At 39.5% G+C, this 26,562-nt stretch overlaps 2 protein-coding genes and 2 long non-coding RNA genes across 4 annotated transcripts in view; 2 read left to right on the top strand and 2 right to left on the bottom strand.

Annotated features, from left to right (window-relative positions):
• Nucleotides 1–456: 456 nt before the first annotated feature.
• On the bottom strand, nt 457–19,310 carry LOC117447106 (centrosomal protein of 95 kDa-like). Its single transcript, XM_034083717.2, has 21 exons — nt 19,015–19,310; nt 17,779–17,907; nt 17,136–17,243; nt 16,788–16,898; nt 15,220–15,340; nt 13,572–13,690; nt 12,045–12,226; nt 10,593–10,665; nt 10,073–10,131; nt 9,402–9,592; nt 9,167–9,293; nt 8,749–8,866; nt 8,442–8,644; nt 7,628–7,723; nt 6,927–7,065; nt 2,952–3,121; nt 2,774–2,848; nt 2,166–2,318; nt 1,738–1,884; nt 1,547–1,618; nt 457–1,378 (listed from the first exon to the last, which is right to left on the bottom strand). Exons 1-21 carry the CDS (start codon nt 19,037–19,039, stop codon nt 1,202–1,204), a joined length of 2,595 nt encoding a protein of 864 aa, XP_033939608.1. The 5' UTR covers nt 19,040–19,310; the 3' UTR covers nt 457–1,201.
• The window catches only part of LOC139433828 (uncharacterized), a 32,304-nt gene continuing 8,755 nt past the window's right edge, over nt 3,014–26,562 (top strand). Inside the window, exons 1-2 of the long non-coding RNA XR_011643236.1 lie at nt 3,014–3,094; nt 9,487–9,530. This is a non-coding gene — a long non-coding RNA (uncharacterized lncRNA). The remainder of the gene's footprint in view (nt 3,095–9,486; nt 9,531–26,562) is intronic.
• On the top strand, nt 4,203–6,807 carry LOC139433827 (uncharacterized). The gene is made up of 4 exons (XR_011643234.1): nt 4,203–4,606; nt 5,703–5,757; nt 5,981–6,026; nt 6,262–6,807. It is a non-coding gene; the product is annotated as an uncharacterized lncRNA (long non-coding RNA).
• LOC117447115 (CD209 antigen-like protein C) lies at nt 19,599–22,113 on the bottom strand. Its single transcript, XM_034083739.2, has 6 exons — nt 21,937–22,113; nt 21,606–21,695; nt 21,450–21,515; nt 21,167–21,309; nt 20,679–20,779; nt 19,599–20,497 (listed from the first exon to the last, which is right to left on the bottom strand). Exons 1-6 carry the CDS (start codon nt 22,106–22,108, stop codon nt 20,350–20,352), a joined length of 720 nt encoding a protein of 239 aa, XP_033939630.1. The 5' UTR covers nt 22,109–22,113; the 3' UTR covers nt 19,599–20,349.

The following is a 26,562-nucleotide window of genomic DNA, read 5'->3' as shown; positions in this document are numbered from 1 at the left end:
TCAGCAGATCTGATTTCCCCACACTGATCATGTTTAATATGTCTAGCTGTAGGCCCTTAGATGGGATGTCAGCATCCAGATACAACTAGCAACGTGTTATGAAAAAGTAATAAACCATTTGAGTTTTCCTGTCCACATTGTACATCATCTATTCCAGACACCTTGCTTTCTCATTTGATGCACAAGTTTGGCCAATATAAACTGGCATTCATGTACAGGTAATTGTCTCTAGTCTCTGCAATGTAAGGTTGGATTTGGTCTTTTACCTTTTTGAATTAGAAATGTTCATTCATCGTTAAGGGATTTGTTCAGTGACTTTATGTTTTTGGATACTTTGGTCGAGTGTATTAGGATCAGCCTTTATCTTCAATAAAATACTAAAACAGTTACCTGCGTATTTGAGGAAGAAAATCGTAATGTAAACCTTGAACTTTGACCCATGTCAGCCAGAAGAGATGAGTGAGCAAACACATTTAATGGAAGATGATGATGGGGAAATGGTGTGCTCATTAGTTATATATCAGTGGACAGTGTTTTAACATCACAACCTGTTTGTTTAAAACTACGATTCCTTTAGTTCAGGCGGAGAGTTAAAAACAATCACAATGGAGGAAAAGACTGATTATCATCGCCCATGGTGACAGAATTAACCTAGAACACCAGGTTAATTTAAAAATCAAACAACATTAAGTATAACAAATAAATAATCCACAAGCACTGTTAAATCATTAATGATCGGACATTTAAGGGTGAAATGGGAGTTAAAAATCTGTCGGTGTGGGACATTCATAATAACTGCATCAAAAGTCTCTATTTGGCAAAAGGAAGAACATTTGAACTCATTTGCTACGAGATCAGCTCACAAAGACTGTTTCAAACATTCTCAGTTATCAAGTACTAAAAATCCATGGAAGAAGGGGACTCGGTCCAAGGTGTCATTAAGTTCAGGTATAGCAGCTGAGGTGAGAGGAAGTTAGCTAAATAAGCTAATAGCTACATCTTGTCTGAGTATTCAGTTAATTAATAATCATCAGGACTTGTTCTTACGAGAGTTTCCTCTTCTGTGCAAAGGAAGATGCAGATGTACTGTTCAGCGGCCGGAAAGTCGTACCATTATTTTAGAGAGGCAGAAACAGTCTTTTGCATAATGTTCGTCTGATGTAAATCCAGCTTCAAACCGTCCTGAGTCTCTGTTCCCTGGTCAGTGCAGAAAGCTAGTGTTGTTCTGGAAGGAAGCCATCTGGACCCGGCTGCGCAGCCTCTGAACCTCCAGATCCTGGAAGTGATCGTCCTTGTCGTTCTCGACGATGATCTTCTGCAGCTCGCCGATCTCACGCTCCATTCTTGAACGCAGCTCTCTCTTCATCTTCAGCAGAGCCTGTGAGGAAATGTGACATTCTTTTCAATTTGGACATTTCAGCTCTGAAGTCACTGCAAAGACATAATAACCTCAACCTAAAAACTTCAATAATGTCTGGCTCTTGAGCCGTCTGACAATATAAATCATTAGTTTATTTGTGACCACGGTCATAATTGAAAGGTTTACCTTTTCTTGAGCTTTTTTCCGAACCTGGATGTCCTGCCGCTCCAGAGAGAGCTTTTCAGCTAGTAGTGAAAACTGAAAGAGAGGGGAACATTATAGCTCACCTAGAAATAATGAGCATGTTTTAAACCCATTTTAAAAACAGGACCACAGTTAGGCTGACTTCCTGGTTTATATTTAGGTGTGTGTCTTACTTGGTCTTTATAGTAGTTCTCCATGGACTTGATCTGGTCCTGGTGTCGTCTCTGATTCTCCAGACGCTGTTCCCTGGCGAAAGCTTTCTGCTCTCTCAACCGAACCTTCTGTAGCTCCAACCCCTCCTCAAACAGCTGCCGAAACATCTGAACACACAACCAAACATCAACAAAAGCACTAATACCAGATTATCACAGGGTCTGTACTTTATTATCTAACTACGTAACCATACTTATATCTGCTAACAGTTGCTCTCATATTAAGCTCTGACTTGGTGGCATTTTGAAATACAGTATATAATGAAGGAAACCTCTTTAATAATTGAAAAAAAAGGATGAAGAGATAAACACATATTGTAAGTATCTGTTGGTTGTGGTCTTATTCTGTCAGCGGGAGTTCAAAGTGAGTATTGGCCTTCACTACCCACCCTCTCCTCCTCGGTGCGGGCCCTCATGAGGCGGGCCCGGTGCTGGACGTGGTACTCGCTGTGGTACTTCTTGGCGCGTGCTATCTGCTGCCTCTGTTCCTTCAGTCTGTTCTGGGTCGACTTCTGCTGCACGACACGCTCTTTGAAGTCCCTCTGGAAGAAAAACAGTTTTAGCTTGCAATGGTTCAGCTTCTTTTAGTTTTTTAGTTATCCCATTTCCTATTCCTATGACCTGTACTGTAGCCAGCCACCAGAGGGCGATAGAGATACTTTAGCGTCAGTTTAGGGGAGCTGTAGTTCCGTCTATCTTTAGGTAAAGTTTATAGGTATGACAAACACTGCATATCCAGGACAGTGTTACAATAGTTTTGAATTTTAAATTAGTCTTGTATTTTTAATTTACAGTAGTAGGGCCAGGGATAATGTCTCACAAGTATGTAGCTACGTAGATAAAATATACATGATTGGAGAACAGCGCAAGAAAGTCAATAAAAGTTCAATGTATTGATCTGTCAATCTACTCGAGTCATCTAAATTGCCATTGTAACTGTGCATGAGTTTTCTAGATGTAAAAAAGAGCTTTTAAATGTGTTTGTGTTGACGCTCACCAGACGCCTGTTGTGATCCTTCTCTTTGCGAACGATCTCCTGAAGCAGGTCATGTTTCTTTTGCGCTTCCTGAACCTGAAAGATAAGCAGGGGTTTACACATTCAATCCATCAACCAAATCATATGCTCCAGATTTTAAAGGGCACATCCTGGTCTGGCACCCAGTTCCCAGTCCTACCTGGCTGGAGATCTTGCTGTGTCGCTGGTTCTGAGGGGACGACAGGGCATGGAGTCTGTCCACCTGCTGCATCTGCTGCTCCCACATTCGACCCAGGGCTTGTTGGGAGATGTGAAGGTGGGGCAGCTCCTCCCGAAGCACAGGTAAGAGGTCATTCTCCTTTATTTTCACTGGAGAAAGGAAGAGAAAACACAAACCATAATATTACAACTAAAGTATAAATAGTTGGTCTAAATCTGCAACCTCAAAGTAGATGTCACTAAATCCAAGCCTATAACATGGTAAATCAACATTTAAAGTATCATGCAATAATGATTTTTGACATGTCCCTCATAGGTTAGCAGAAATGTCCAGTGAATCCTATTTAGAATGACCCTGACCTCTCAAAGTTAAATGGGATTTTACTAAAGTTTTTGATAAATCTAAATGGGAAAGACAGCTCTAACGACATGGTACATTAATAACATATTCATATTTTATGTAATGTGAATTGAGCTTACTTTCCCTTTACGTTTAGCAAAGACTGTACAGTGTAATAAAATTAAAAGGCACCTGGACATAGTTCAGTTTTAAACAAACCATACACGATATTTTAATTTTGAGGCAACTTTGTTCAAATAATTAAAAACTGTAGAATACCGTCGAATAGTATTTTAAATTGGATTTAATATAACTTATTTGACAATTTACTATGTATCATCAGTGAGAAATAAATAGGGTTCTCAGTCATGTTTGGCCGCTTCAAGGACCCGTACCATAACAACACGAATACAAGCATCATATTTCAAGTGACTGCAGTGCAGCCACACCAGAGAGAGAGTAGCTGCTGCGGAATCCACCGACAGTACCACACGTACTGACCTTTAAATATATTCAGTCTGGTACTGACTGGCTAATGTTAGCTGAAGTCGGCGGTGTAATGTTGCATCGTGTGTTGTTCACCAAAGGCATAGTTTAAAGTGGGGTTATAAAGTGGCCGACCTACAGGAGATGGCGGTATGCACGCCTCAAGTGCCACTAAATGTTTTTAAAGCTCGGTTGGATGCTAGTCAATCGGAAGCTATTGGTTCCTGTTTATGTGGATAATTATGTAAATTGTGCTGTATGATGTCCTTTTGTTGTTCTATTTATGTTTTTATGTTTCATGTGGAACTACTTGAGCAGGTCTCCCTTGAAAAAGAGATCAATGATCTCAATAGGATTTATCTGTATAAATAAAGGTTTGAAATAAAAAAAAAAATGAAGTTTGGAGAAGTCACGCAGTGTGAAGAAGCAACGCAATGCAATGCTGTGATCGGTTGCAGCAGGTATTAGCCGGCTTCATTTGCCGTCAGACGGCTCTTTAATGTGGCACTACATTCTGTCAACCGAAGAACTTCCGTATACATACGCCAGAGAACGTGTGCTGCAGACTGTATTCCGCTTCCGCTGCTGTGCTTGTAAAACGATGGCGAGTTAATGTGTTTTTCCGTGCTGTGCAGACAATTACGTGTCCCGTTACATCATTTAGCTTTCACCGCGTCACGTTTGAACATTATTGAACAGCAGTGGCTTGCAACCTTGGACATTTACAACTCGGCGTTTGCAGTGACCGTTTCTCTGAAGATAGGCAAAATAGAAACTTGCGGAAGCCCGCTGCTGTACCAAGGCTACAGGTAAGATGGCGCTGAATGTCCACACACATACAGAACAACTTACCAAACAACCTGTATAGAAATATTTTTGTTTTGTTTCAATGAGAACCAAAATGGTAGTGCAACACAAACCACATACATTCTGTAAATGATGTATAGGGTAGCGAGTTTGTTTATGATGGAGATGTAGGTCAACATGCTATTTAAAAATGCATAACAAACTAGGACCATTATTGGTATATAATACTTTAACAGGCATGTACTAACGACACAAAGCACAATACCAGAAAAACATGGGGTCCCCCAATGTAAAACTCACAAGAAGTCACCATTAGAGAGCCACCGGGCCTCCACAATAGATTCACAACTCACTGTTGTTCCCACCAGTCCTGAACAATCCCTCCTCAGACCATCATCATCTGGAGCTCACCTTGCCTCACATGCAGCTACATATCAACCAGAGATGAGCTGATTGGTGCTGTGACTATCTGCAGTTAGTTTTTACTTTATGGTGACACACAATGTAAACAATCTTTTGGCAATAAACACAGAGGTGAACATAAAGTATGTCAACTTTTCCACAAGCGATTAAGGATTTGCTCTCTTGGTTCGATAGTTCTCCATTTGGGAAATTCTTCTTCTGTAGACTTTACTGTTATAATCACTCATTTATAATTTCTTGCATTTGTTGTGTCTTCCTTAGACCAATGACAGCTGATTTCCGGCGTAATATTGTATATGGCTAAGTGGCGCTTATGCAAAGAAATACAGACTGGTCTGACAGCAAGGTGAAGCTGTGAAAAATTATCGAAATACAGCTTAAACTGATTCTTTCCTTGTTTTGGTTCCTTGCTGGTACTCCGGTCTGCTTCTCTAAACTAGATGCACGCTGACTGCCATTTACTGTAGGCACTTTCACACCTGTTTCATGTGGGTCTGCAGGAGATGTGCACAGTTAAAGGGAAGGATTACACAGTGGACATATAAGATGGAGCAGGACGGGGGGATATTCTAGTTCCCTGCCATTCTTCTTGACGTATATGTAGTAGCTAAAATGTCAAGTCATTGTCTGCAGCCAGGGGTTTGAAATGTGTCTGTGTTGTGTGGTATTTTACAGCTGCATGACAGCTCGGCAGTAATGGACGGACCACCAGGCCAGGTCAGAAGCTCAGGTGAGACGTTGAATAATCTTCAACTTTAATGTTCTTTACTATTTGTCTGGTACATTTCTGATGTTCCTCAGCCAGGTGTGGACAGTGTGTATACACTGTTGGCTGCTGATGTAATACAAGTTGTCCAATAGAGTTTTTTTTGTTACTTTTACAATGTAGATTATTTACTACAATGGACTAAAAAAGATGCGGTTGACTAACAAAAACCAACATTTATTCACAGGCATTCAAGTAAATGTACCTGAGACATGCACTGTAACCACGGAGAAGTAAGTCAAAAAACATCTTTGATCATGAAACACTGATGTGCAAAGTAAACCACATAGCTTTCAATAAAAAGGCAGACAGTTCTGTGATACAGTTAATCAATTCAGAGGTTTCATTTACCCCTGCACCACTTTTATACCTTCAGCAATGAATCCGTAGTGACAACATGTTTTCACCTCTAGCCGTGCTGCAACAAGTGTCATAATAATGTATCTGCTTTCATTTTCTTCCCCATAGCAGACCAGCTCTGCAGCACATTGTTGATGAGGAGGCCATCCTGCAGCTGATGAAGGATTGCCCCATGTGCAACAGAAAGTGCCGCTGTATGAAACAGACTAATGGTCCTTTCTTGATAGTCTACCAAAGCTGTTACTTCTGCCATTATCACGGCAAGTGGGCCAACCAGCCTGAAGTGAGAAATATGAACTTTAAAAAGAAAAGAAAAGCGCGAAAGAAGAGATGTCAGCCAAAGGACAAGGTGTCCTTAAAGGCTACCGCTCAGTCACCACAGCTTAATAAGACAAACACTTCTGAAGCCTCGGTCTCAGAGGCACCATGACCTCGTACAGACCTGAAGAGCTACGAGGCAACTCTGTCTACGATGTAACTGACTCACACAAACCTGAAATTGGGCATGAATCCAGCTTCAGATTTGCCTTAAAGTTGGATCATTATTATGCCGTGGGAGATGCTTGTTGATGAGAAACAATTCTGTAAACTTTACTTTCTAGCTGAAGCTTTAGTAATAATGTTTAATATGTGCAGTAAAAGAAGCTAAAAGCATTGTTTATTCTCCAGTAGTGACAATACTAGTAGTGTGGAAAAATGAATTTTGAATATTAATCATAATCTAGAATAATAGCCGAAAGGTCCATGTGGTAAATATACAAGTCTAAACCTACTTGATGGAGCTTTCCTGGGGGCCTCCTGCCTTCTCCGTCTCGGTGTGGTTTGTGCTTTACGTTGGGTCTTCGGTCTCTCTGGAGACAGTCTGGACGCGTCCGAAACTTCCCTGAGTATAGCCTCTCTGTACTGGCGCTCCTACACACAGTCACACACATTTAAAAGGTTAGTAAACTAGGACTAATTGCCCATCAGGTAAAGCAAAAACTTACAATATTGGCAATTTTTTCATTTTTCTCAAAGCGAAAGGACTTTTTGGTACGGTTAATATCCTTGCTTTGCCGCTTGTAGAGTAGTGTGCAAAGCAGAAGTTATTTCTCATTTCCCATTTTATACCATTTAACATCAGTTGAGGTCATTTGGTGTTAATGTCAGTTTCCATTAGATTAAACAAGTTGCTATTAATATGTTTATCGTGAAAGTAGATTTAGTTTTTTTTGTTTGAATGCATTCTAAAAGTATTTACCATGTTATGACTGTTTTTCTGTAAATACATTAAAACTTTCCACTTATTTTGAACACATGTGATTTCATAAATTGATTTTAGTTCAGAAAGTGCACATGATAAAAGGATTGTGTTTCACCTCTATTGTCTCTAGGTTTTAAACTGTTTTTTTTTTAATAAGGTCATTAACAATGTCTGATTACATAATACTTTGGTTACGGTTCCATTGTACTACACATCATACTAATGACTTACAGCTTCCTGAGCTTTGAGGCGTGCCTTGTCTATATCGGCCCGTTCTTTGTCTTCATATCTTTTCAACTCCTCCTCATAGGCCTTATTCTCCAAATACTGAAAGAGAGAGAGTCCACATTATTTTGTAGGCTCGTGACATGATGAATAGAACCAAAATAAACAAGTTAAGCAAATTAACTTAAATCTGAATATGTGAAAAGCAACGTTAAAGAACAACATTCATGACATTTCTCTCATAATTAGGACATTGAAATTACTTATAAGAATACTATAAAAATATACACATCTGAGTTCAAATCATTAAGCCAGCAATCTTGTTCATTAGCCATAAACCTCAAACATATATCCAACTACTCTTGAAATCAAGCAGCACATCTTCAAATGGCTGAGTAAGAGGACATTTGGCATGCTAGTGTGCCACTAGTTAAGCCACCACATGTCCAGGGTCGCAGACTATGGAAACTTAAAGGTGGGGTAGGTAAGTTTCAGAAACCGGCTCGAGATACAGATTGCCGCCCTGTCTGTCGGTCTTCCATCTCGTGCACGCACAAATGTATCTCGTGCACTCATTGGGCGTGCATTGCAGCAGTACTTCAATGACTCGCCAGCAACAGGCGGCCACTTTCACCAGTCTGCTGACGTTGTGCGCGTTCATGTGTGTTGGAGGAGGTGCTCTGTAAGGAAGTATGAAGGAAGGGGCGGATTCTTTTCGGCTGCGTACTTTCAAATTTTAGTGCACTCGAGCCGGTTTCTGAAACTTACCTACCCCACCTTTAAAGAGAAAGCACTTTGAAAACAATAACCATGGTAATACCTTGCTCAGTTTTCGGTGAGACTGTGTGTGGTGTAGCTCTCCTCGTCTTGATTGAGCAGAGGCAAGGTTTGTTTGTCTCCCATCATCCAGACTCAAGGCCTCTGCCATGGCAGATTCCAACTGTCCCTGCAGGGAGCGACTGACCCGCGGAGGGGAGGGGGATAAGGAGCGTGTCCGGGGGGGGGATTCAGTGCCAGGTGCTCCTGAAAATATAACATTTTACAATTAAATAATAATATTTTAATTATGCCGGCGCATCAAAGATCATGAAAGAGTTAACTGTGTGTTAGCCATCATTTGTATTTACCCGTTTGCTGTCTGGGAGCCCTGCGGCACTCCATGACGCTGTCACTGTGGTGGGACTGCTTGTCCTCTTCTCTCCCGTCACTGGACTCTCCACTGTCCCCCAGAACTCGTTTGAGCATCTACAGGAATAATGCACGCGTTAAAGAGACAATACAACATTTGAAAGATGTAAGAATGTCAACCCTCCAAAACATTATTTGTCAAAAATGATCACGGTTAGATATTTTCCCCAGATTTTCCTACAGAGTTTTTAAATCATACAGCTAACAATTGCTTAAAGAGTGTGTATGTAGAAAAAAAATAAACAGGTAAATACAAACACTTAATTAGAAAACACATGCACAGCAAATTTAAAGCCACTTTTGCTTGGATACAAAACATTTATGAAGATATGATGATATCTTATACACATTTCACACCTGATCAAGTTCCTCTAGTCGATGGGAGAGGTTCTCAGATATGTTATGAAGCTCCTCTTCTGCTTTTTTGTTCCTTTGTCTGCGGTACGACAGAGGCTCCTTCAAATCTTCCTCCTCCAACCTGCTGCTGCTCAGGGAGCAAATATAGTCAGACAGTCAGGAAAGGGAGCATTAACACATTGTCCCTTCATTTCAATATTCTGTTGCCTCTTATTGACTTTAGAAAGTCCACTACCTGAGGCCTGTTCGATCTCTGTGAGCTATCCTTCTGTCCGCTTGTCTTCGTGTATAACTCAGATCCTCCTCTTCCTCCTCCTCAGTGTCTGACGGAGAAGGACTTGTGACGGCCATCTCATCCTGCAGGGTAAGGAAGAGCACACCTGGCTTGGTGCGGAACAAAACCCTCCTGGGACCCCCGTTAGTGGGCTGAAATTAGACAAAAAAAGATTCCTTAGTTGGTTTACAAAAAAGTTACAGAAAATTAAAACAAGAAAGAGGGAAACTAACATAAAGGTGTGGCATGTTTATAAAAATGAATCAAATCCCTCTTAATAATATGGACACATGGCACAGAATGGGCTTGTCAGTCTTGGATAAACAAGAATGTGACAGATAAGCCTTCACTAACAAATGTCCTATTTTATGTTACAATAAAGTATGATTTTTGCTCAGAGCACCTTTAAAGAAAGACTGCAAATGAGCTATTGAAGAAAAAAGTTGAGTTCCCAGTTTTGCAGGTAATATTCAGTGTTTATTTCTTTATAGAAATTCCATCAAATTGCATTTACACCCAACCTTCACCCGTGTTGTTTCTAAGGGTTTCTGGAGGTGAAAAAAGATCCAAACATTTCTGCATGGGTTTGAGGTTCCTGTAAAAATGAATACAAGGGCTTGTTGCGTTCTCACCTTTAGTGTCTCCCTCTCCACCTCTGTCCTGGCTCTGTGCTGACTGGATTCACTTGCAGCTAGAAATTGAGAAAAACATTTCATTAAGAATACATTTACACTTGATAAACGGTGATTTACCAGTTGGTAAGGAGATCCACTGTCGACTCAAATATTCTGTCATAATTTATAATCCAATGAAGTTATACCTGGCAGGAGGAAAAGGCAACAGTATATGCTACATATCATTTGTTTGCATCATCTGAGAGCTGGGAATCTGAAGATAAACTTCGTCCGATGCTCGTGTGTACCAAGTTGGAGCACCGTAAAAAATGTCATGCTGGGATTTGGTGTTTAAAACCTTTTCATTTGGAGAGCTAATGTATAGCATTTTTGCAATTTTCTGAAATCTGTCCTGAAACTCCCTTATTGTCAATATATCTAGAACAGCCATGCACCCTTTGAATAATAAATGTCTGAACCGGGAGATTTTTTACATTTTTATCTGAATTTAATATGAAGGTACATTTGTTTTACTCACCAGGAGAGTGGAAAATAGGAGGAGAATGTAGCCCATTGGTAACAACTGTCCCAGCCTCTGGTTTAGCTTCAGGCTGTGTGAGAAGGATGGTGAGAAATATAGCTTTATTGTCCACAAGGGGGAACATTGGTCTCAACAAACACAAGAAACAGGAACATAGAAAAGCAGTAGTAACAACAAAACACACATACAAGGTCATATCACAATTGTCTGTAGCATTAAACAAATTAAAAACATGATTGGCACTTGGAATAGAGAACTGGCTGAGGAGAGGATGGAAGCTTTGAACTATGATACCGACTGCATTCTTCGTCCTTTCCATAAAAAGAATAAAGAGTCGAGAGGTTTTAGGGTTTGCCAACTATTTTGCTGGCTATTGACACAATCCTCAAACACTTAGAACTCGAGGTTTAGATGACCATTTCAGACTAGCAGGTAGACAAAGAGATAAAACACTCAATAGTTTTGTTCACAAGTTTTTGAAAAGAGCAAGAACAAATACTTGGTTAATAGGAGCAGGCCCTAGGTTAAGCTGTTATTGTGTGCGTGTGTGTGTGTGTGTGTGTGTGTGTGTGTGTGTGTGTGTGTGTGTGTGTGTGTGTGTGTGTGTGTGTGTGTGTGTGTGTGTGTGTGTGTGTGTGTGTAGCCACACAACCTCAGGATCTTGGGCATGTCAAGACCTGAGCGTGCTAAGGAGTGTCAGATTGCCAATAGTTTCATTAAATTCCTTAAAAAGGTAATAAATATGTGTATGTCTGTCAGAACTTCGTCAACAACTCGTCACTTAAATTTGATAATCCAATTTGTGTCAGTAAGATTTGTTTCAATAATACAATAGATGTTCAGCAAACTATTTGTGGTTTAGTCTGCTGTATGACAAAGACCCAAGTTCACCTGCATAAAGGCAGTTCAACAGACTGTTGCTAAGCTGTTCAAAGCTTTGGTTCGGTTAAGGGTTTGGTTTAGGTACATAAAACAATCTGGAAAAAAGCTTGGCTGAGGCTTAGTTATCCAAAGGGAGGGTGTGGTTGGTCATGGCTGTAGGGCGGTACAGGAGTTGACCCATAAAGCAAGCCTTATTATAGAAATGTGACACTTCCAAGCTAAAGGACAGCAGACATTCAATATACTTTTCCTTAGGATGTTTGGTAACTGATCCTTAGTAGTTTCCAGTCAGTCAAGAATTGAGAAGTTAAACACATGGGCTTATTGCTGAAGAAACTCCAAGTCTCAGCCATTTTGGATGAGTATGCTTTTCCTTTCCTATATTATCCTCAAATCACTAAAATAAGAAGTGTCAGGGTGAAAGTGAGTTTAAAAGAGAGACAGTGTTGCATTGCTGGCACTAGAGTAACATATCTCTTGCCTCTAGAACGATAAAGTTTGCATGTCCTTTCATTGCATTAAAATCATAGGTAAAATGTAAACGCTTATACTGAATCATAAGGCTACCTCTGTGGTGACAGCAGCAGCTTGGCTGGGACCGGCAGCTGTAGGGGACTGGCTGGGTGAGTGAGGGTCTGTGTCCGGTCTGTGGGAGGTGTTGCTCTGGGTGGGTGGCTGCAGGGCGATGGCTGAGGGCAGAGCGCCAGTCAATGGAGCGTCCTGTGTGTCCAGAGGGACAGAGGTGGGATCTGGAAGGACCTTGTTGATTAATCGCGAGGTTTATTAAAGGTCACCTATTATGCTAAATCCACTTTTTCATGTCTTGTATAAATCAACATGTGTCCCCTTTGTGTAAAGAGATTCTGAAAGTTTCAGGAAAAAAGATTCACCCTCTTTTTGTCCTGATCCATTTATATAAAAACCTGTCTGAAAATGAGCCGATCAGATTTTGGCCACTTTATGATGTCATACCGTTTTTTTGCCTGTGTAACCATTAGCCAATCAGCAACCAAGGTACACCCCCCACCTTATCACCTGAATCTCCTCCTAGAGCACCATTGTTTTATTTTTAACTAAATATCTCGCAGAGAGGCGCGGGGAGTGGCTCCTTATTTTCATCTAAAGTAACAGACAGAGAATCAGCACTTTTGAAACAGGGCTGAAACAGAGGGGATTATGGGTAATGCTGCAATGAGCCGTTTGGTATTTCAGAAAAACACTTCAGAGACATGTTTTGTATATATCTGAGACCTATAATATATTGATGAAAAACAGTATAATCGGGGACCTTTAACGGCCCGTCCACACAGTGGCGTGCGTTGAAAGCTTCACCATTCACTTTGAATGGGGTGACGGCACTTTTCGCCGAACTGCATTGTGGGAAGCGAAGCGGAGCGTTGCTGGCGTGGCTCGCTACAAAAGTTGAGCAATGTTCAACTTTTGAAGCCTCGGCAGAAGCGTCAGCCAATCGAATCATATGCCAGTACAAGCTCTAGCCAATCAAACCGCTGCTTGTATGTCAGGGGCGGGAGATTCATGTGATTGGTTGTTGGTCGAGTTTCAGACACGCCCGCCGGCAAGCTTCAACACACGCCGCTGTGTGGACGGGCCGTTAGAGTCATAACACTCTCAAAGAAATATAAATTATTCCTCTATGGTAATATTTATATCTCAGATTGCTGAAAACGTCAGCTTGATAACAAATTGTGACTGGAATTGGATTATGTCAACAAGGTTATGCTTTGTCTGCCAAACACTGATTGCTGATGCTAAATTGTATCAGAATATATATGTGGTTTGCAGTGAAGCCACGCAACTGGTTAGGTCACTCCTGTACACTGACAATTACAGGTAAACACATTATTATAAAATTAAATATAAAACCAAAAATGTGTGCATAAAAACACTTATGTTCTCTAAAATGCCTAAACATTTTTCAAACAGAAATGCATTTTGAAAAATCTTTAACGAAGGCAACATTGAACTCCTCAAAAATCTTAATACAACAGTAAAAATGTAGAAATATAGATAGTAAGTAATTTGCCGAAAAACACATGAATTGAGGTAAAGACGGGCTGCGTTTGAGGGTCTCACCGTCTTGCTTGGCTGTGAATGTGCGTGCCGAGACTCCCAGCCCAATGAGCTCACTGGCTGATCCCGCCTCCTCAGCATTCCAGGTATGGAGGGAATGTTTACTGGAATACACAGCGGACCTAAACGATACAACATAATAATATGGTTCGTTGTGATATGGGATTAGATATTTAGTCGCAAAAATACTACATATGACCTACAACTGTTCTTCAAATTGACATATTCTTGATAACAGAATTCAACGAGTACTTAGGACAAAAGAGATGATAATACTTAGACTTGCGTGTTAAACCGTGAGTTTTCCAGATCTGAGCCTTGTCATTGGGCCAGAATGAGTCATGGCAGAGCCATATAACATGCTTGTCCACAGATATTGAAATACTCACAGCAGGAACATCTACACACTGATTATGTTAAAAGCTGCATTGTGCTACTGGGACATAATCAGTGTTTTTTTGGCACTCACAGCAACGGTTTTATATTTTAATAGCTCTTACTGTCTCCAAAACATGTATGCAATAGTGTATGAATAGAAAGAATACACCAGCAGTGCCATAACCTGCACCCGACACATACAACTAAAATGACTGCCCCGTGGTTGTCTTCCTCCTCCTATCAGACGAGTTGCAGTTTACATCCATGTCTGTTCAAAATGTATTTTATTTTTTATGAAAAAATATGTGTGTGTAAAATTGCCAGAATGAGCATTTGTATTCTATGTACTATATATATATGGCTTAGGAGCCAATTCTGGCTGCGTATCCTGTTGACTCAACAGACAGTTAGGCAAACATTGGAGCTGTAGTGTAAATATTAGAGCCGGAACAGGTAACTTTAGTCCGCACCCTCTGGCACAGAGACAAATTACCATATGACAGAGATCATAGAGACGGAGCCGCGGAGGCCCCAGATCAAAAAAGAAAGGTCTAGTTTAATAACAGAGGGTGCGGACTAAAGTTACCCGCTCCGGCTCTAATATTTACACTACAGCTCCAATGTTTGCCTAATTGTCTGTTGAGTCAACAGGATACGCAGCCAGAATTGGCTCCTAAGCTGATGATGGTTGAAGTCATGTGGAGCAAACCTGTCACCTTTGTTTTTTAAATGGAAGAGCTCAAACAAAACAGAAGATTTGGTATTTTTTCATTTGTTTTAGAGTTTTATTTGCCCTACCATGCTTGGCCTTTTCTTAATTTAAGAGCAAGGGTTGTGTGGGCTGTTGCAAGTTTCAGTCTGAGAAACACATTTATCACATTTGATCCACTCTCTCTGTCGACTGTCAATTAGTTTAAAAAAAGGCATTTGAATATGAAATGCTTTTTTTGTTATGAATATCTAGATGTTATGACTATTTTCATCAGAAAATGTTTTAATAAAAGACAGACTATAAGTATTAGTATATTTATATAAATATTGTTAGTATCAAACTACTTTTACAAGATTTTAAAACTTTGCACTCCCTTCCTAACTTCCTTTCAATAATTACGTTTAGCATTTCAAAATAATATATAACATATCGACTGACTTTGTCAACTAGAGTTAACATTTTACCATGAATAAAATCTATCATTTATATAAATTCATAATTGATCTCCAAATCAACATGTGTGCACTAGTGTTTGCAGTGCAAGTAAAAAAATGCTCTTACTCTCCACTGGAAGACAACGAGGCTCCTTCCAGTTTAGTTTCCTTTTGCGCTGGGGCATCACAGCTGGTAGGCTCTATGGCTTCAACAGGGACATCCTCATTGAGACTGTCAATCAGTTCCTCTGGAAAAAAGATTAACTATACAAATGACCCAGAGGGAGAGACAGAAAACTACAAACAAACTGAAGAAAAAACACAGAACCAACAACAAAGAGAAAGCAAAACTTGGGATTACAAAATCAATGTCTGAATAATTTTAAAGAGGAACTAAAACACATGACCTTTAATTCAACATTCTGACTGACAAAATGTCTGTTTTCCTTAAGCTCACACTTCAAAACGATAAAGATCTAAAAGACTGATAAACAACTCGGACCATCTTGTGGGTTTGAGAACAAAAGTAAATTCAGAAGCGAAATACAGGAACAACTAGGCCTATCTAAGCGGAGTACTAAAAGTTGAAGCACAACTTGTCATTGTTAGACACTAAAGAAAGGCACAACACTGAACCAATGTGACAACGGCTTAGATTATTAAACTCTTCAGCCCCAGTAAACTGACCACCAAGAGCTTCTCTTGTACTGAACCAATTTCACTATTACAAATGCAGGACGTTTGATTAGGCCTTTTAGACACTCACATCATTTGTAAGTGCAGACAAAGTCATGAACTACTATTAGCCGTTTGGCAGCGGTCAGGAGACAGCCCACTCACACAAAGGCATGCTTAGTTCTGCAGTGAAAAGAGTCGACTGTTCTCTTTAAAATCCTGCACCAGCTGGTCCTAAACTGGGTTCAGGATACATTATGTCCTGTTCATACAGAAGGGCAAATAATAGGGCTGCTCGATTATGGCAAAAATCATAATCTCGATTATTTGGGTCAATAATTGATATCACGATTATTAAAAACAATTATCCATTTACTTTGAAAACATCAATTTATTGGAGAATTTTTTTTTTTAACAGTATGTTTTTAACAGTTGATTACCCTGAACTTTAAGTATAATTCAACTGAAAAACCAATACAAAAAATAATTAATTTGAAAAAATAAAAGTAATAATAAAAAAATAATCGTTTTATTTCGATTACGTTGTTTTCGTAAACGTTGCAAGCCATAATCGTAATTGCGATTAAAATACGATTAATTGAGCAGCCCTAGCAAATAAGCAGTCTCACCTTAACAGAGACTGTGACTGTCAGTAAAAACGAAAATCTTTTTTTTTTTCAAGGAAACTGGAAATACCAGATCCTTAAGGCTGCCATTAATTGGCCCTCTTGCCACTTTCTCTGCAAAGTGATTTAATGATAAGAATTGTTTGAAGTTAAAAGTTGGAATATGTGTAGAGGACTGATGTCACTTATAGTCTAATGCCTTTTCAAGAAAACATACTTAAATGTGTGTGTTTTGTCCAGGCAAAAATATGCAGTTTACTGTCATAGAGGAGTATGGAAACCAGAAAGCATCCATATTAAAGAAGCTGGAATAAGATTATTTTGACATTTTGAAGATAAAGTACCAATCTGTGTGAGGGTTGATGAAGGAAAAGTGAGAAATGAATGTGACTACCTCCATTCTGTGACTCCTCGCTTATCTCCTCCTTGAGATATTCCAGGAGGCCATCAAAGATTTCCAGGAGGTTCTCGGTTGAATCTTTGTCCCCTCTGACAACATTTTCTCCTGCAAACACAGCAATTATCAGTATTACTTTCAGTACTTTTGCAGAAGAAAAGGGTCGATTGTTAAAGTGACCTTGTGTTTTGGTTTACCCCTTCAGAACAGAAGGATATGGGGCCATGCAGCCAAAAATAAAGTGACTTGAAAGTAACATTTTCTACCATCTGAAGTATGTAGCAGTTCATTTTAGATGTTCTTATCTTAATAATTACTGTTGCAAAGAGTGAAAGTGCATTATACCTGTAATGTGTGAGAGGCTGATCTGAAGGTAATCCAGGGAGAGTGAATCGATTACAGACTGAACGTTATGGGCTTCATCCTCTTGACTGCATGGCGCTGCAATGTAATCTAAACAAATATATACACATAGACAAATGTTAAACACCAAAGCATGTATGAGACCAGAGAAACAGTGGAATCCACACAACCTTACAGCAACATGCATACACACTTCCTAGAAGGCAGGAAAGAGCTCAGCAACCTTAACAGTCTCATGATGGCATATATAATGGTCTCAGGAAGCATTCCTCACATACTAAGCACACTCAGGAGATCATACACTGGACTAAAACCTCACAGCCATGCATACAATGTATATGCATCGTTTGGTCTAAAAATAATAGTTATTTTCATCAGATTTCAATCGATTATCTTTTGCAATATACATTAATAATCATTTGCTTAATAAAGCTTGTTAGGTCAGTCTCACCAGCACGTCAAATGCTTTAGAAATTCAGTATATTATCCAAGCTGTAATAAGCTGTAAACGGTCAATAGTTGTAATTCTACTCAAGAAAAAATGAACTGAAAAAATCAAAATATGTGCCAATTCTTTTTTTAACCAATTGTGTCGACATTTGGTTGATCTGCAGCTTGCTCTTACCTGGAACCTTCTCCCCCAAGATGTTTTCGTACAGAGCAATGAAAACATTTGCATCACAGTCCGTCAGTTTCCTCAGCCTTAGGTTTATGGCACACTTGCTGAGGAGATCATTTGCCACCTCTACCCAATCTGTAGAAATAAAAGCAAACGTCTTGTTCATCACCAACAATCAAGTCCTTAAACAGACATTTGGATTTCATATCTAGAAAGTCTTCCTATAGACTAGAGAATAGGGTTACATGTACCATGGATAAAGAGCCAGTTTATCAAATCAAAGTTTAATTATATAGCCCAATATCACTAAACATGTTGGTCTGGTCTCAGTGGGCTTCACAGATTAACAAACATTAATGTCAGTGCTAAAAGATAAATACAATTACAAGAACGTAATAAAAAGACAAGATAGAATGTAAAATACAATTAAAATAGATACAAATAAAAAGAAAATCTAAATACAATCAACATGTCAAAAGGAAAGTCTTAAGCAAAACAGTCTTTAAAGTTTGGACACTGTCTGCCTCCCCAATAAAAACAGGACGTTGTTTCCAAAGAAAGGGAGAAGGTCAGCTGAATGGCTCATTGTGACATTCACTTGTTATTTATATATTTATAAAAGCAGGATCAGTACCTCCTCTAGGGGTGATACTGTTAATCATGAATGCCCATCCGCGGCAAACTTAAGTTTGAGAGCGGGGAGTCATATCTCCCCGTCTTAAACACAATATCTACCTTACTACTACTCTTACACTCATTTTCATCAAGGTACTGTTAGTTGTTTGGGTTATTTTACTAATGTATTTTTAATGATAAAGATGAACTGAAAACGCTACCGTTAAAAAGACTAACGTTACCGGTGGATGACATACATTACGTTTTTAACCAATTATAGCGATGGCCGTGGATTTGGGATGCTAAAACAACAAGCAAAGTATAGTCTGACACTTTTAAGTCACCTCTGGTAGGTTTTGACACAACTTTACCGGTTGAGTTGTCTCTAAAGTAGCTAGCTGCCCGTTGCTACTTGTTTGCTAACGGGAATATCATCAGAGAACTCTAAACTGTGATACTTAAACAAAACTGTAATTCATCTCTAAAGAATATGTGTGTTCATGTAATGACAGGCTTGGTGACAGTAGCAAAGCAACACAAACCTAGCAGCTAATGTTAGCAGAAACATAACGATACGTGTCGCTAGCTTTCCCCCGGACGGGGAGTACAGAGCCTCGGCTGCCTTACCTCTCTCTCCCTCCTGGGTGCCCATGAAACGGCTGTCGATGCGAGGCAGTTGGAGCTCAAAATCTACCCACTAGAAGGAAAAAAGTCGTATCATTCAAAGCTCCGTCCTGACAACAGATGGGGTCACAGTTTCGGTGTTTGTTGTGGGTTTCAGTAACATGGAGAAGGAACTACAGTCTCATTTAAAATTGAAGTCTTGTTTGATTGGACGTTAAGATCGGTCTGTTTCCGGAAGTGCCCTCTGATGGGTGCGTACCGCCCTCTGCTGGTAACACTGGGTAAAGCGTTATGGGCGTGACTGTTAGTGACTCGAGCACCGGCATGATGACAAACCAATGCATAGACCTCTGAACCAGCAATATGTTTTTAAAACAATGAACGCCCAACTATAGGCCTTAATGTGATGTGATTTGGAGTGAATTTGTACCATTATAACCACATCGAGCTAACAACTATGGAGGATAGAACATGATTTAAGAAAAACATAAATACAGGAATAAAAAAAATACAAGAATAAATACATCTGGAAAAATATACGAATGTATACATTAAATAATAAAATTTGAGAATAAAATAGAACATACTTTATTATATATCTTATATATTTTCACTTAAATGTATATATTTATTAATTTTCACACAATGTTGTTTTGCTTGGTAGCCTTGTATTCTGTGGATACGACAACATTTATAACAAATGTACTTTCAATTGCTCTGAAAGTTTCAACAAGTGCACGTGTCTTTAACAATATTTTTGAGTTGCTATCATATTTTATTTCACTTCCTCTGACCAGTCCCATTTTTATTTGGAAGCTTTGTGTCAAGTTTTACACAAGGAGAAACACAGTGACCCTTCTCTCCTCAATAATTATTTTATAAGCTTACAACACCGGAAATGATGGCGTATTCCTGTTCTGTATAAACTGAAATCCCCTGAGACAAAAGTACAATTTGTAATATTGGGCTAAATAAATAAACTTTGATTGACTTTGATGGAATTGGCACAAGATGTACACTTCACTTCAGAGCTAGATATAAATGTTTATTAGCGTAAAAAATGGTGTTGCTATTAAAGGTTTTGTTACTATCTAATACTCTAACAGGAGTTTAAGGTGTGATTTTTAACAGGTTTGAGAACACATTTAACAAGCAGCACAATACACACTAGGATAAATCAACATGATAACTGCATGGCTGGGATTGAACCCACCACCTTCTGACTTAAAGACAGCACAGCCGTATTATGGGCTGCCGGAATGTCCCAATCGACAGGATGATAAGCACTTCATCCTGCAGCTTATCGATCACAATCTTGTGGGTTTTGGTTCTCATGAGTTATAGAGCCATCACTTTTTCACAGATCCAGAATCTTTGCAGTTCACATTGTACATCATTCCAGTTGTTTTCCTTTTCAAAAAACCTTATTTCTCCACAATCTTCATCTTTTCCTTCATGTTTGTTGGGCTCCCCATCTTGCCAATAGCTGAAACCAAACCACAAATAATGTGTTCTTAACAGAAAGCACACACAAATAAGCATGTAGTCAAATTAAACCTAATTTGCGACAGTAAAAGATGATGTACACCTGGAAACATTTAGTCACAAATTCAAAGAAATGACTGAACTGAAGACGTATTTTTCCTACAATGAATGAACAACTGAACCTTGTCTCCAGTGCAGTCCCATCCACCCATCTCCAAGTCCCATTTGACTCTCTATCGATAAGTCCAATCCATGTGGGCTGTTTGAAGCACCTCGCAAATTCCTTTTTTACAGTAAGAGAAAGAAACAATAAGAAACGTATATTACATTACATTACATTGCATTTAGCTGACGCTTTTATCCAAAGCGACTTACAATAAGTACATTCGACCAGGAAGACACAACCTTGAGGAAAACAGAATCATATAAGTACATCAGGTTTCATAGAGCCAATCATTCAAGTGCTACTCAACTGGCTTTAGATAAGCCAGTCCTTTATTAGTATATAAGTGCTCTGTTAGCAGTTCTTTGTTAGTCATTCTATCGCTCGAAGTGGAGTCGAAAGAGATGAGTTTTCAGTCTGCGCCGGAAGTATATAAAATATAAACAACCCTCCACCTTGACGAGGACTCTCATTTGTCTCAGAGACAGATTTCATGCTCTTACACACCTGTTCTTCTTTGCTGTTAATAATGATCAGGTCTGCATCTCTTTGCTGACAGTCATCTCTACTCTCCTTCCAGGACTTTCGAATAGCAGAAATATAATAGAAACTGTGGTTGAAATACACCCATCCTTGTTGGGAGTAATGATCTAACAAGATAACAAATTTGAAGAAAAACTCTCAAATCAGAGTGAAACAAATGTGAAGATACATTTAGAAAACCTTTGTATGATATATTTTAGTTTCCATGTTACAAAGCTGTATAATAAGTCTCATTCTCAATACTTACCAAGAGTACTCAGCTTCCTCTTTAAATCTTCTCCCTCAAATTCTTGCATTCCTTGACCATAACTATCTGAAAGAGAAGGAAGATATGTCTGTGTTACTGCAGTAAACACAGAGGTTAGGATCTCATGGAAAACTTAAAAAATGGCGGATCACTCACAGAAAGAAAGACGCAGGGAAATGTTAAGAGCAGCTTGCAGGACACACAGGAGTCCGAAGCTAACCACAACCAGTCTCATGAGTTTGGTCTCTATGCAAAAAACAGACACACACATGCAACATTACCAGGATTATTAGACAGCCAGGCGTGATATTGGGTTACTTAAACCCTTAATTTTTATTAATATACATGGATGAAATAGATTAAAAATAACTTCATATTTAGTTTGTAGCCTATTTACGGAATTTCTTCTCAGCAAATGATTCTGATTCTGACAAACAGGAACACAACTACTTTATGATACTGTTAGACAACCTCAAAAGTTACTTACTCCTGGACAAAGCATCAGGGATGTCTTCATAGTCCAAAGTCATCTCTGCCTTACAATACATATTCCAAAATATTTGACCCTCCAAAGTATGACAAACGTGTGCAACGTGTTTCCAGAGAGCTGCAGCGAGCCTCTTCTTCTTCTTCTTCTTTATTTTTGATGACCACAACATCACACTTATCTTCTGTGTTTTTATAACCACTTCCTCGTTTCTTGCAAACTCAAGACTGATTCCACCATAGATTCGTATCAAGTAAAAAATAAATAGGTCATCAAGGTCATCAGGAAGCATAAACGCCCACATTGTTCAGGCTTTGAAACAACACTTAACTGTAGTTCATAAAAAAAGCTAAATGTGGCAATTTGAAGTATTACAATTCATTTCTTAATTTTTCTGAAACTTGTATACAAGAACATAATTTCGTTATGCTTGGGAATTGTAAACAAGTTATTTCTACAGTAATGTTGGGCATTTAAACATTGGGTTTATGGAGATTGACTTGCTTTTAGAGCCAGCATAAAGTTGCTGTTTGGGAAACTTCATACTAATAATGAACATTTGATTAATACACCAAGTATTAATGTGGGAAATCCTGAAGAAATATCTCTTACTATTTAAAAGGGAGCTTTAAAGTGACTTCAACAATTGTTTTAAGTAAACACCCTAGTCCAAACTAACTAAAATAAAGTCAAATGAATAAAACACAAAGGAAGTAAAACATGAAAATAGTGCTCAGTACAGAAGAAGATATTTTTGATAACAATTTCATTTCAAACCTTTATTTATACAGATAAATCCCATTGAGATCATTGATCTCTTTTCCAAGGGAGACCTGGGGCCTATACTGCGAACCTGGTTCAACCTAACCTGGATATGTTTGAGTTAGCTGGTTGGCTTAATCCAAAACATACGCGCTCTCGCCAGGGCCGGCCCTGACCAATTTGCCGCCCTAGGCAAGATTTTAGCTGGCGCCCCCCCCCCCCCCCAAAATGCAGACACTATGATTCGCACGTGCATGGTTGTGGCATGACCACAAAAACAAAGATATTGACACAAGATGTGTGCAACTGTATTTAGTTTCCTATCCATTTGAACATGATTTAAGTGGGGGGGGGCTCCTCTAGGGGGGTCCGGGGGCATGCACCCCCAGGAAGACTTTTTTTTTTTATATTGAAGTTAAAAGCATCAATCTGGTGCACTTTGAGAGCAACATTAGGAGATCTATGGATACATCTCTCAACACCCATATGAAACAGAACTGGAAGCAGATTTTATTTTTCTTTATTACAAATCACTCCCCTTTCAAACTGTATTCTTGTTTATTAATAACAACTTTTTTGTACTGTCAGTATTTTATACCTGTTTTTCACCTATTCTCTTATTTTTGTATAACTATAATGATCATATAAAGATGTGCCTTTACCTCACTGAGCTGAGGTTATCAGAGCCTCTCAGTCTTTCAGGAGAGAGCTCTCTAAAGCTCTCCCCCTCGCGGCCGCTTACACAGTAAATTCCAATGTTAATAAAAGCACACAGAAGCTGTGTACGTTTTTTGGGAGTTTGATTTATTTTAAATGAATACAAATACAAAATTAAAACCTATAATTGCACACTAAAACCATTATTTCAAAAAAAGAACAATTTCACATAAACCTTTGGTTTTTACTGGGACTGGGGCAGTTCAACTTGATTTTGGGGGGGGGGGGGTGCCATAGTTTATGGGTGCTGTACGCAATATAGGCGTAGTTCTGTTAGTATAAGATAATAAATCGGGAAATTGTGTTGTTATGAAATAACTCTTCTAACTCTTTTTTTTTTTTTCAATTTTCGGCGCCCCCTATGGGTTGATGCGCCCTTAGCATTCGCCTATACTGCCTATGCCGAGGGCCGGCCCTGGCTCTCGCTAAACTGTACTACGACGCTGGTTATCAAGTGGATCGCTCAAGCCAGCCGTGTCCTATCTAGTTAGGTGCGCGTTCACATGAAAGGGGTGGTATTTGGAGCATTCGACCAATCACAAACATGGAGAAGCGCACTGACAGCGCAGCGTCATACTTCCTGAATGAAAAGTGAACTTTAATACTAGTCAAAAATGAAGAAGTTAAACTTTAAACATCCATGACTTAAACACTTTATCCAGGATAAAAGCCACATAGCTGCACCTGCAAGGTGAATACAGCTGGTAAAAGAAAAAGTGTTTGAATGCGTACATTAACAGGTTTATGATATCACTGCCCGTCTAAAACACGATCTGACTTCAATTACATTTGTCTCGAGTGTTTCGTCAACTTATGTGTTGCTTAAAATAATACTTCTGCATACAGTATGTGACACTGTGAGTGTTGCACGGCCAGATACGGCTCAGCTGACTCAGATAAGGAGATATATGATACATTATGAAGTGATATGCCGCGGACTGTACTTAATGTACTCTGATCCGGTTACTTATGTTGTGGCCGATATTTAAGTAAGCTTTCTTAACGCTAATGTTATAATAGTCAGATTGCTCTGAAGATGGGAGGTGATATTCTATTAATGTTCACGTTCACACAGTCGGTGATTTTTGCCGGCCGTCTGTCCTGCGACGGCAGTTTTTCTGTATTTCATTTCTCCTGTAATATGACTTGATCGCTTTAAACTCCGCACACTGAGCTCTGATTGGTCAGCAGGCGGTGCTTTCACTGAGTTGAGCTCTTAGCCTGCAACCTAACCTGGTCCCGACCAGGTTAGCTGCTTAGCATATATTACCATGGAGATCTAGCTTGCTAAAAAGAGAACCAGCTTCGTAGGACCGGAAAGCCGGAGTTTTCCGTGAATTTAGCCGGCTAAGCGAAAATCCTGCTTCGCAGTATACCCCCCTGCTCAAGTAGTTCCACATGAAACATAAAAACATAAATAGAACAACAAAAGGACATCATACAGCATCATTTACATAATCATCCACATAAACCGGTACCAACAGCTTCCGATTGACTAGCATCCAACCGAGCTTTAAAAACATTTAGTGGCACCAGATTGTTCAGTTTCCATTTAATTTGCAGACTATTCCAAGACAGAGGAGCTGCGCATCTAAAAGCTGTCTTCCCTAAGACAGTCCTAGCAGTTGGCACATTTAATAAAACCACAGCATTCGATCTCAGGCAGTAGCCACTTACAATTCTCCGTGAGATCAGGGAGCAGATATAAGATGGAAGTTTCCCGAGCATGGCTTTGTATATAAAAATGTACCAGTGACTGAGCCTCCGTACAGTTAGTGAAAGCAAACCAGCCCTTGCATACATGGTACAGTGATGGGTTAATGCTTTACAGTTTGTCACAAATCTTAGTGCACTGTGATACGCAGCATCTAACTTGACCAGGCAATTGGCAGGTGCATTCATATACAGCACAGGTAAAAAGGTCACAGTGACTGAACAATAACATATTATGCTGAAATATATTATTACAAATGAACTTGAGACTAAGATATTGATTTTGTCCATGCTTTGTCTACGTTGTTTTTCATGTTTATTTAAAACTGAAACTCCAAATTGTTTGACGAGGATATCTGACTTACCAGGCGCTGCAGCAGGCACCTTGAAGTCTTCAACAGAGCGGCGGGATGCAGCATTCCTGGCTGAAACATCTTCAAAGTTTTCGTATATCGAGGAGAGCTCATGTTCTTCTTCAAGGGAAACCATCTCTTTAGTTTTGTCACGATCTGTCTGTGTTGTGTTTTGTCTTGTTTAGATCTGTCTTTGGTTTTCTGTCTGCGTTGTGTTTTGTCTTGTTTAGATCTGTCTTTGGTTTCCTGTGTGTGTTCCCTCCTACCTGCTTACTTGATTCACCTGTTGCCCCTGTGTTTTCTCCTCCCTCCTCACCTGTCTCTTGTTTAGTTGATTAGTCTTGTGTGTATTTAAGTTCTGTTTTTGCTGTCTGCCATTGTTGGTTCGTCGTTTGTCTGTGACTGTGTTCACCGGGGAGTGTTCTGATTTTTGACGTTAGCCTTGAAATAAAGGATTTTTCTGTGTTATCTGCGTTTGGGTCCTGCTTGCTTCACTCACCGTAACAAGTTTGGCCTCTGCAGAGTGCTGATGGTGTTTTCTTTAAATGGCACTAAGTTATGATCTTACTTTATTTTATGACTTTCTCAGCATACACCCAACATTCTCTCACATTCTCCTCTACTTCCTCATTTTTGAGTAATTTGCCTTTGCTCCTCCAATCATAACTAGCTGCTTTTCATGATGCTCAATTTCTAACCTGTGCAGATCCTACTTTTTGATCCTACTGAAATTATGAAAGCTTTTGACAGGCCAGGGGGATTCCCGACAAATCATTGCAGTGTCTTCTACATGGCAAGAAATTAAAGGGGGTTTAATTTTGTCGTCGCTGTGGACCAATGTAATCAACCTTCTTTGGGGGCCCCTATTGGTCCAGGGCCCCAAGCAGTTGCCTGCCTTGCCTGTTGACAAGCTGCGTCGCTGTCCTTTACATCCGGACGGCAATCTAAAAATCTTGTGTCGTGACAGAAAAACAACAACATCTAATATCTCTGGCTGTTGTATGAGCTACCTACCTATCTACCTACTGGAATATATATCAAATTGCAATTCTTTTTTTAGGCAATATTGTTACTGCTGTTT

Source organism: Pseudochaenichthys georgianus, chromosome 1 (assembly GCF_902827115.2).
Source record: "Pseudochaenichthys georgianus chromosome 1, fPseGeo1.2, whole genome shotgun sequence".
NCBI lineage: Eukaryota > Metazoa > Chordata > Actinopteri > Perciformes > Channichthyidae > Pseudochaenichthys > Pseudochaenichthys georgianus.
The sequence above is the reverse complement of the archived record's forward strand: the minus strand, read 5'-3'. Positions and strand labels throughout refer to the sequence as shown.